Here is an 11,104-nt window from a genome sequence, read left to right on the forward strand (position 1 = left end):
AACAAAAAAAACGTAAAGCCCATGTGTGGGTAGGGGGGGATGGATGGGGGAGTTGGTGTGAGGTAAGGCCATACAATAACACAAGAGTCTTCTAGTGTCTGCTGCAATGCTAGTGTTCCATTCACTTCTTGGATTTGCCATCGCCATCATCCACTGGCTTTGATCTTCCGCGTTTCTTGAGGGGCACATTGGCTTCGCTGCTCACTAGACAAGAGGAAATGAAAGAAGATCAGGGATGAGTGATCATTGATTCGGCCGACAGCAGTATGAACTGAAATTGTTACCTTGTCTCGGCGTTGGTGTGGCGGGCGACGCAACAGATTCGGAACTGGTTCGAGTGCGACGAGGACGAAGCTCGCGCCCAGCTATTTCCCGTATGGGGGTGGTCGCAGGCGACGGCTGCTGATCGCTCAGCCCAGAGTTGAGTCGTCTGCTGGTGCGTCGCACCAGAGGCACCGATTCAAGCCCGGACGCTTCGGGCAACTTCTCCTCGGCTGCGCTCGTCCTGAGCTGCTTTCTGCTTTCGGACTTCACGGGTGGCTCGCTAATGCCACGCAACTGGCGGGGCTCAGCGGTTGTTGCCTGCGACAGCGGAGTCGTCGAGGTGGCTCGCTTGGCGCGCGCTGATTTTGTTGGAGTGCCCTCCGGCTCCACGCTTCGTTGTTTGCGCGTACGGGTGAGCACCACCGTTGGACCAGAGCCCAGAGATTTCTGCTCGTCGATCACCTCCAGCGCATTCTTGTGGTGCGCTCCGTTGCGGCGCTTTGGCGTCAGCACAGGTGGCGTGCCACTGCCGCCACTGGACGAACCGTCACCGCTGCGCAGGCGCGCCCTTAGAGTAGGCTTCGTTGGCGACGGCGGAACAGGGACTGGGACTGGACTGGTCCTAGATTTGGAACGCGAGCGAAGGACGCGTGGTGCAACTGGGGCGACTGCAGCAACACGCTCCTCCTCATCGTCGGAGAAGGCCAACGTGAGACTGTGTTTGGAGTCGTCATCATGCGCCGTCGTCTGTGGCTCATCTTCGGCCTGCGGCTGCTGCTGCTGCTGTTCCTTCTGCTCCTCGTCTTTCGATTCAGATTTCTCCTTCCTCTCTTCGGGAACGTTCTGCGGGGATTTTTCATCCGGCGACTCGACCTCCACATCCTCCGCAATCTCGGGAAGCGGGGGCAAAGGCAACTTATTTACCGCTGGAGCTGCAGCGCCACTGGATGACAATTTGGAACTAGAACTGGATTCTGACTCGGATGCGGATGTAGATCCAGAACCAGATCCCGATGGGGATGACGGACCCGAACCGGAACCGGAATCTCCCGTCTCTGATCCTGAATCGGATCCCGAACCAGAGTCCACTCTGGACTTTAACTTCGAAGCATCCCCAGTCCTGTCCCCAGCCTCAGCCTCAACCTCAGCCTTTATTTCAACCTCATCTTCGCTGCTGTCCAAAATGACAATTGATGTATCCGTAGCCGTAGCTCCAACGGAAAGGGAGGGACCGTCGCCAGGGACGTTCTCCTTGTGAGTCTCATCCTTGAAGGCGAACAGCTCGGCACTGCTGGAGGGCGCCGATTGGGAGGGACGGGCCACATAGCCGCCCACCCGAGTGCCATCCAGGGCGATCACACAGTCATCCTCATCATCCTCCTCCTCCTCCTCCAGGGACCCCTTGGTGGTATCCAGATCATCGACGGTCTCCAGGCTATTGGCCCGGTACAGGGCACGCGGTGAGCCGTTGCCGCCCGTGCCGCGCGTTGCCCGCGGACTCGAGTTCTGGGACACATTCGTGTCGCTGGGCAGGAAGGAGGTGGGCGTGTGAGTGACCGAACGCGATGTGGTTATGGAGCCGGTCGACTCGATTACAATCGAGTACATGGCATCGGCACTCTGCATGGCCTCCGGCAGGGTGCGGGACGAGGACATGTTCGACATTTCGCTGCTCAGGCTTAGGGAGGGCGAGGTGCTGCGCTCCTGGGGCGGATCATCGGAGCTGCCCATGTACGTTCGATTGTAGCTGCTGGGCCTCGCCTGCAGCTGGGCTTGCTCCTGGGCCTCCTGCAGATAATCCTCCATCAGTTCATCCTCTTCGATCTCCTCCAGTTGTATCTCCTCATCGATCTCCTCCAATGGCCATGGCTCCTCCTCCTCCACCTCCTCCACCTCCAGCACTTGCATAATATCGTCATTTTTCGTGGTCAATAGAAGCGGCTCCTCCCGTGCCGTCACATCGTATGTGGACATGCCCAGTGTGGTGTCCAGCATTTGGGGCTCCTTGTGCTCTTGCTCCTGCAATCGAACTGGTGGCGACGAGTACCAGTCCGGTGCGGTTGAGTCTGGTTCGGAATCGGGATCGTCCATCTCCCCACAGATCGTGGTACGCTCAGAGATCTTAACAGAGGTCCTGGTGCTGGTGCTGGTGCTGGAGGTGGGGTGGCTGTGGCTGTGCCGGTGGAAATTATCGACTGTGTTCCCATTTTTGAGGAGCAGACGGTGGGCACAAACTCGTGGGATGCCGTCTCTGACGTGAGGACGGAGGCAAAGCTACCGAATCCGCTGCTACTCTCACTCCTTACGCCCTGGTTAAGCGAGCTGCGTGGTTGAGGTCCAGCAGGCGGAGCCATGGGCGGGGGACTCAGTTCCTGTTGTCGTTGCTCTGGAGATGCCTTCAATCTGGGGCTGGCCACCGAAACATTGGGTGTACTCAGGGGCGACACAAACTCATCCTCATCCGACTGGCTGCTGTCCGAGATGGAGACTGCCGGCTCGATCTCCACAATTATCTCGTCAGTCTCCTCCTCCTCCTCCTCATCTTCCTCATCTTTCTCCTGGGCATTCAATGAGCTGTCCACCTCCATGGCATTGCTATCGTTAAGGCCATGGCATGGCAGTGGCGTTGGCTGCATGAACCGAAACCGCTTTGCCTCCACCATGGACGTGGTGGATGTGGCCACCGGTGGAGTGCTGGCCACTGACTCGAGTGCCGATCGCCGCTTCAGTATGGTCACTGGCGGTGAATTGATGCTTTGCTGTAGCGGCGGCTTCTTTGGCCGCAGGAACTGCGGCACCCTGAGCAGCTCGTTGGCCTGTTGGTGCTGATCCACTTCGGTCTGGTCTGGTTCAGCTATGGGATTCAACTTTCTCCCAACGAAGTCGCACACACCCGCCACAAACTCATCGCTCAGCATACGGCGCCGCTTGGATGGCTGCAGGGTGTGGGAGTCGCCAGCGCGGCCGCCGCGGCAGCCGACCAGCTCGGATTCCTCCTGCTCGCGTACACGCTTCTCCACCGCCTGGTGGGGCACGGGACGCACCGTGCGTCGACGACGGGGCAGCTGGCTCAGGCCGTACAGCGAGCTGCGCAGGAAGGGTACCTGGTGGCAGGGTATCGCCTGTCCTTTCGCCGTTGAGTCCATGCTGTAGAGCGTCGCCCAGTGGGCGCTGAGGGCAGAGCTTTGGAAGACGCCGCCCCTCAGTCCCTTCTTCTTGTCCCGGATCAGTTGGCTGCTTAAGGGCTCCGGATGCACCTTCTCGGTTGGCTCCACATCCAGATTCTCGCGGATGCGAAAGTAGGCGCCGGCAAGCGTTTGGGACACGGGATTCATCGTGGAGCGGTAGGCAAAGATAATGTCACGGCTGGAATCTCCCGCGGCGATCTCCCGCTCGGCGGCCACCTCATCCATGAAGGAGACCGCCTCAATGTACTTTGACTTCTGCAGCAGCAGAATCAACTGAACGCTATCCGTCACCGGTGTCTTGCATTCCCGGAGAAGGCGCAGGACCAGCTCCTCCTCCGATTCGCGCAGGCACAGCTGAGCGAGTGCCTTGAACTGCTGCATCTCGATGGACTGCCGGAAAAAGTACTCCAGCAGGGGCCGGCCCGTTTCGTCGTTGTCATTGCGCCGTGCATAATCGAAGGCCTCGGGTATGTTCTTGCTGGCCATAAGCACCTTCAAGCGCGTCAGAGAGGATAACGGCCCCGGTGGTCGATGCACCACGCTCATGGCATCCGAGATGGCGCCCTTGGACAGGAGAGCTTCCACCAGCAGCTCCACATGCCAGTTGAGGTAGGGATTATCTGGACACAAGGAGCTCGAGAGCAGTTTCATGCATTTCTGCGTGTGGGGGAATGGGATGGGCATCAGATGGGAGATTGAACACAACACACACATTAAATTGTAGTTCCTCGCAACTTACCGAATGATCGCCGTGATCCAGGGCCCACAGGGACTTCACACGCGTCACGAGCTGCGTTTGCAGACCGAAGGCGGTCTTAAATCTGTCGCTGAGTTTCACTTTCGCCATCTGGACACCGTCCAGATCGAAGAGCAAGTACAATAGGACCTCATGCTTGTGATCCATATCGGTGGTCCGGGACAACATCAACTGCATGATGGACTGCAGCGTGTCTGGCGGATAGGCCAGGTCCACGGCTGCGCCGCCACTCTCCTGGGAAATATGCCGCAACAGGCCACCGATGTAGAGATTATCACGCCCCGACGGGCGTCTGTCGGCGTAGAGACGTCGCAGCTGAATCAGAGCCGAATGCGGCTGCTTGCCAGGCGGCGACTGCTGCTCATCATCCTCCTCCTCCTCCTGCTGTTGTAGCTGCTGCTGACCCTCTGGCAGCAGGCCCCACCTTATGAAGAACAGGAGCACCCGCTGATAGGTATAGACTGTGCGGATCACCTGTTCATTGGCCTCGATTTCGGTGAGGAGCGAGTGCGCCAGGCAGCGCTTGCCCACACTCACGATGTACGACTGCAGCTTGTCCAAATTGCCCAACTGGCCGTTTAGCACCTTGAGCTCCTTGCGCTCGCGCTCGTCCAGCGGATAGCCGCCATAGTCAAAGATGCCCTGGCACAGCTCCGAGCAGCGTGCCTTAATCTGTGCGGCACGCTTCACTATCCAGTTGGTAAGGGTCGACAGGGAGAGGGCTGTGGGAACGCGCAGGTTGCACATGTAGCTGCCATCTATCCAGTTTCGTGCACAATCCTTCAGCAAGCTTATACAGCCGTGTTCGAGGGCCACCGAGAGGATCTCCTCATAGATGGCCATCTAAAGGGAGACAGGGGCAGATTGTGCAAAGATGGACGATGGATGGAATGGACCTTGGAGCTTACCTTGGAGAATGTGGCATCCGGATTGAGCTCACTGAACTGGGGCAGGAGGCGCAGCTGAACAATTTCCTTGTGTGTGGCCTCCGGAACCAGAAAGAGTGAGGCCTTCTCGCTCTGCAAGTTGCGCAGAAAGCGATGCTGCAACCCCTCGTGCACATAGTACTGGCAACCCTCAGCTGTTAGCAGTGAGAAATCTAAAAGGAACGCAATGCATTGAACACAATTGGCCTTTGCTGCCGAAGCTAAGATCGTGTCTTACCGAAGGTCAAGGAGTTCGGATAGAAGTGCTCATCGTAGCGCTGCAACGAAATGAAATGCAGAATTTTGCTGGCATTCAGGTGAATGCCCAGGCCTGGCGCCTGCCCAGCCAGTGAGTAGCCGGACAGAAAGTTGGGCTTCTCGTACAGGTGCAGGCAGTTGGGCATCTCGTCCTTGTACCACTGATTCATGTCAAAGAGCACAAGCTTGTTCCTGCCCTCCGTGTGCGAATACCAGCTGAGTATGGCCAGCAGGGTGCCATTGTCGCCGGAAAAGCTGCATGTGGAGGCCGTTGTGCAGCCGAGCACGGAGCAATTGCCGCCATCGAGCAGCAGACGAATGCAGGTTTCGGCGCTCTTATAGTTCTGTGCGAACAGAAGCAGTTCAAAGAGTGAGCGCCATTAGAGGGTTTGATTTGGGCTCACCTTAAAGTAGACTCCGTAGCTCTCATCATCCGCGTACGAGTGTCTGTAGTGGATGGAATGGAGTATGGTGGTCGTATTGGTGGCCCCACCGTACATGCCGAGAATGAAGAGGCAGGGCTTGGGATCATCTGGCGGCACAACGCAGCATATTCGCTCCACGCTCACCTCCAAGTCACTCGGGGGACGCAAAACAGCGGTGATATGGAAACTATCCAGATCGTAGATCATAATGCGGCCATCCTTGAGGCCAGCGGCAAAGCCGGTGATTAAATGAACGAATATGAGGCAACGCACCTCGCTTTTGCCCACTATGCCGAAAGAGTATCAAAGAAGGAATTAAAATAAAGCAACCAAAAATCATCATCCAAAAGAAAGAAAAACAACTCACCATCCACCTCCACTGCCAAGTGGCCATTGTAGTCGCGACATTCGTGCAGCCAAGTGTTTATGTTGTCTATGGAGCACTCGGAGGAGTGCCTTCGGACCACCTGTCCACAATCGATCTCGTTCTGCGGCAGTCGTATGTTCCGACTGCGATTTTCAATCAAATTTTGTAATTTTATGTCGCAGAGCAGAACAGCTCCCGCATCGGTGCCCACCGCCAGGCAGCCATCAAAGTTGCGAAGACGCGTACGTTGGCAGATCTGGGTGTCCAGATATTTGAGGGTGCTGCAGTAGAGGCCGTCCAGGTCGATGTAGCGAATCACCTGATTGTAATATGTCGAGAGGATGGCAATCTGTGTCTTGGCCTTGGCACAGTTCTCGGGTCGGATTTCCTTATCGCTCCACGTCTCCAGGCACACAGCGAGCAATATCATGGCGTCTCTTTGGCCAGGAAGGAGTTCCTCCACACAACTGATGCTGCAGCGCTGGCCACTGTTAGCCTCTTCTCTCCAGAATACGTGCCGCAAAATGCACTCGCCCCCGCTCAGCGAACAGATCAGCAGAGTGGCATCCTTTGAGTATCTGTTTGTCATCCATCCCCACTGGCCGCCATAGATGATGCCGCCAAGGTAATCGGCTGCAAGAAGGCAAGGCAGGATTATAGCAAAACCCGCAAAGAGATGGCGGGCAAATGAAGAAATACACACATTGTGGACCGTGGACCGGACCCACGCTACATGTATGTGTATGTTGTGTTGTTTGTACTCACTGCGGTCGTCACTCTGCTGGCAGTAGCCGGGAATAGCGCGCTCTGGAAATTTCGAGCTGCGTCTCTCATCTACATCCACTTTATACCAATCCATTTTTATATCATTTACCGGAAAATTTAACAAAATATATATACGTATGTAGCAATTTTTTGTTGTGCGAATTTTTACATTTCAAGCAGTGTGACCAGCAATGCAATCAAAAACCAGGGCATGGTATGGCAGCCCGCAGCAACTACGAATTGCACGAGTCTGGCAGCGCCACAAAACGACGTCACATTCGTTTTATGTTGTTTTAGTTTGAACCTTAATATGTTAATAATCCAATAAAAAGGACTTCAGAAAACTTGCCAATCTTGCAGAAAATGTATGTATCTATCGGATAAAACTATTTGCTTAGGGCTGAAAGTCCCAGCTAGCTAGTAATATTAAACGGAATATCAAAATCGAGGAATATCAACGTTGAATGTTTTGAAAAAACAATCGATACTATCGTGATTGTATCGGGCTCAAATAATTATTAAAAAACCATTGAAACCTTTTAGGAACTTGTCTATTGTAAAAATTAGATGCCACCTGTCGATGTGTTTACAAATGTGTCTTCGTAGTTTATAGCAGCCAATCCAAACATATCAAAAGCGAAACGACTGTAGCTCGATACTTTCATGATAGTCGCAAAACCGTCGATAGTAGGGGCTAGCAGTAAAATATCGATACTATCGATAGTGCCCTCGATGGTTTGACACCTCTATTGCCTTAATTTTTAATTAAATTTTTGCTTCCACATTTATGAAATGATATGCCGTCTGTGTCTCGAAGATGCCCAGCACAGTGTCCCCATCTTTGACGGCGTCGACAGCCCAATGCAGCCATCGCTGTCCAACCTGGCCGAATTGATAGAGAAACACCTGCAATTGGTTGTGAGTACAAAAATTGCATTCAAAAATTCGAGACGAGACCAGACAAGACACTATTGAAATGTTGATTGTCCGCCCATTAGCTGATGCCCAACGATGCTGTATCCAAGTGCCTGTGCACCAAATGCTGGCAGCAGCTGGCCGACTTTGAACAGTTCTGCGCCATGGTGATGAAGAAACAGCTGGGGCTGCCGCTGAAGCTGGAGCCTTTCTCGGATGACGACGAGGACACCAAGGCACAGATATTGTGCGAGCCAGAGATTGATGTCAGCCCCTCGGCCGATACAAACGAATACAATGAGATCGACATAGACACGAAACCACTGCCAAGCAGTGGCAGGACTACGACCAGGCGAAGGGTACGCCTTCCGTCGCCCATACGCCGCAGCATGCGTCCCCGGGCCGCCCAGAAGGCCAGACCATTGAAAGCGAAACCGAAGCGTCACCTTGAGTCGGAGCTGGACATCGCTGGGAGTAGCAACAGCGGCGAAATGGATAGCTACATTGCGGCACACGGTCGCCTGGAATGCTGTCAGTGCGGCGGCGATTCCCAGTATCACAACTTTGCCGAGCTCAAGCGACATTATCGGAATGAGCATCAGACGGCCGGATATGTGATGTGCTGTCAGAGGCGCTACAAGAAGCGTGCTCTCTACGTGGACCATCTGCGAATGCACAACGATCCGGATTACTTTAGGTGTGTATACCGGCCACCGGCCATACTTGCTTCTCCACACTCAGCTGAATCTCTTTTGCAGATGTAAGATTTGTGCGAAGCAGCTGGTCAGCAGAATCAGCTACGACGTGCACATGCTGCGGTTTCATTCCAACGAGGACGAGCTGAGCTTCGCCTGCGACAAGTGTTCGAAGCGGTTTTCAAAGCAATTCCTGCTGACCATCCACGCCCGTGTCCACCAACAGGAGCGCACCGAAAAGTGCAAGCACTGCGACAGATCGTAAGTGGCTGTGACCTGTGGCTGTTGAATCGCGCTGCTCAAACTAATATATCCATCGCTCCCACAGATTCCGCACTGCTGTCGATTTGCGCCTGCACATGCGTCGCACTCACGATCCCACCTTTGTGCCCTTCATCTGCGACTCCTGCGGCTCCAAGTTCAAGACGAAGCAAAATCTCTTGGTACACAAGCGCACCGTGCATCGGGAGGGCTCACAGCTGCCGGAGGTGCAGTGTCAGGAATGCCAGACCTGGCTGAGCGACGAGAACAGCCTGCGCAAGCACATGTACATGCATCGCGATGCGGCGTCCACGCGCGAATGGAAGTGTGGACAGTGCGGCCTAGTGAAGGACTCGCGCGCAAAGCTTGCTGCCCACATTCGGTATCATCATCCGAAGGAGTATCACAAGTGCACACACTGCGGGAAGGAGTTCAAGAGCAGTCGTGGCCTCGAGGAGCACACGGCCACACACACCGGCCAGGACCTGTACGAGTGTGCCTTCTGTGAGCGCACCTTCAAGAATTCGGGCAACATGCACAAGCACCGCCGGCAGATGCATGCCGCCCAGGTTGCCGCACTGCAGCAGCAGAAAAAGGTACGTCCGAGCAAGCGGAAGGAGAAGGGCTCCCTGCTGCTCTTGGATGAGGGGGATAACGAAATAAACGACTGATCGATTCCAAAATAAACTTTACTTTCAATTAATGCTAAGACACACTTCCTGGGCCTCATCGCGAGTGAAAAGATTGAATATTGTAGAATCATATGTTCCTACACTCGACTTACAGCAGATCCAACCAGATCCAAAAAATCTGAAATCACATTAACCCCAATTGCGATCCAAGAATCTAGAAAACCAAAAAATAACCGAAAAATTTAGGATCGATCCTGTACATTTCGAACTCGATTTATTTTTGTAGAAGAAAGTATTTTTGTTTAGTATTTTCTAGCGTGTTCGAATATTTTTTTCGATATTTAAAATATTTTCTTATTAAATCCCATTGTATAAATATTTCAATGGATTTGAATACTTCAAATTAGCATATTTTGTAGAAAATGGATTCATTTATCGTAGAAAATTATATGATCAGTGAGGAGGCTTCTAGTTAGCTAGTAATCTTAAGCCGAATATCAAAATCGAGGAATATCAACGCAATCACGGATGGCAGCGCTTCTGGCGTCGCTGCTTCAGTTCTATAGTGTTGGATAAACATCGTTCAATTTTCGAGCGAACACAACACCCAACACTATTTGCCAAAAAAAATTATTCGTATCCAAAGTAAGTCGACAAAAGTGATCTTCTCTCAAATTCCTCCCCAAAAATAATTAAAACAAACTAGTTATTCCTTAAATAATCTAAGCCTGATGTTAGAAACTCATTGAACCCCCAAAACAAGACAAAGCAAACGTAAAATAGACAAATTGTTTTATAAAAGCACCCACAGCGCAGCTATTTTGTTCCAAGTCCACTAAGAAAAAAAAAAACTAATTCGGCAACATTGTTAGCTGTAAAAGAGTGTAAAACGTTTTGATTTACGTTAGCGTGGTTAGAAGGAGTGCCCAAAACCTTAGGACAGAATGGGGGGGGCCGGCAACAAATGGTGCTGGTAATGGTACAGTTGCCATTGAAAGGTTACTCAACGCATACATGCTCGCCTGGCAAAACACACACGCGCACAAAATGGTGGTGACCTATTAATAATTTTCCTTCTCACTGCTCTCACGTTTTGTTCTCGTGTGGTGGGCTAACTGCCGAGATCCTCTAGCTGGATACCAGACAAGACCAGTTAGCTGTGTGTGTCCCTAGTTGGTACCATTTAAGAAGACACGTTGCAAGTTACTAATAATCGTTTTTTACTCTTTTTTTTTCTTCTATTTCAGAGTGTTTCAGATGGCCATCAAAGGGGTAAAAGTAAATGGACAGTGTGGTTTATAGTGCATAGTAGCTTTAGAGAATGGTTCGACAGACATTATTTATTTGTTTTTGCGCCCTAAAAATGAAATGTTCGAACCGTTTTCCGAAGCCAAAACAAAATGAAACGTGGGCGCAAAGATGAATTAAAAAAGTTATTCCGAGTTTCAACCAATTGAGATATTGTTTGACAAGCGGAAAAAGAATGGTTTTTCACGACTGACTCGTCTGTCTTTCTGTTCAACACGAAAAAGAGTGAAATGAAAATTGGAAAAAAAGAAAAGAAAAATATGACGCCTTAGACGTAACGTTTTACAAGCCGACAAAAAAAAAAAATAATAATAATAAGTCAAAAAGGCATGTAAAATGTTGC

At 52.2% G+C, this 11,104-nt stretch overlaps 2 protein-coding genes and 1 long non-coding RNA gene across 4 annotated transcripts; 2 read left to right on the plus strand and 1 right to left on the minus strand.

Annotated features, from left to right (window-relative positions):
• Nucleotides 1-30: 30 nt before the first annotated feature.
• LOC111072421 (protein ELYS homolog) lies at nt 31-7,156 on the minus strand. The gene is given in 9 exon segments (XM_041591981.1): nt 31-204; nt 285-2,396; nt 2,438-4,070; nt 4,072-5,052; nt 5,118-5,308; nt 5,374-5,737; nt 5,798-6,105; nt 6,186-6,818; nt 6,951-7,156. Coding segments are annotated over 9 exon segments (6,399 nt in total). The 5' UTR covers nt 7,045-7,156; the 3' UTR covers nt 31-121.
• A 513-nt stretch (nt 7,157-7,669) lies between these two features.
• On the plus strand, nt 7,670-9,518 carry LOC111072423 (transcription factor grauzone). The gene is made up of 4 exons (XM_022364274.2): nt 7,670-7,868; nt 7,949-8,562; nt 8,624-8,821; nt 8,889-9,518. Exons 1-4 carry the CDS (start codon nt 7,743-7,745, stop codon nt 9,490-9,492), a joined length of 1,542 nt encoding a protein of 513 aa, XP_022219966.2. The 5' UTR covers nt 7,670-7,742; the 3' UTR covers nt 9,493-9,518.
• Nucleotides 9,519-9,850: 332 nt separating this feature from the next.
• On the plus strand, nt 9,851-10,992 carry LOC121403882. Of its 2 annotated transcripts, none has more exons than XR_005967528.1 (2): nt 9,851-10,098; nt 10,701-10,992. It is a non-coding gene; the product is annotated as an uncharacterized LOC121403882 (long non-coding RNA). The 2 variants fall into 2 exon arrangements; XR_005967529.1 differs by lacking the exon at nt 9,851-10,098 and adding an exon at nt 10,234-10,612.
• The last annotated feature ends 112 nt before the right edge of the window (nt 10,993-11,104 follow it).

This window comes from Drosophila obscura, unplaced genomic scaffold (assembly GCF_018151105.1).
Source record: "Drosophila obscura isolate BZ-5 IFL unplaced genomic scaffold, ASM1815110v1 contig_165, whole genome shotgun sequence".
In the NCBI taxonomy this organism is placed as follows: Eukaryota; Metazoa; Arthropoda; class Insecta; order Diptera; family Drosophilidae; genus Drosophila; species Drosophila obscura.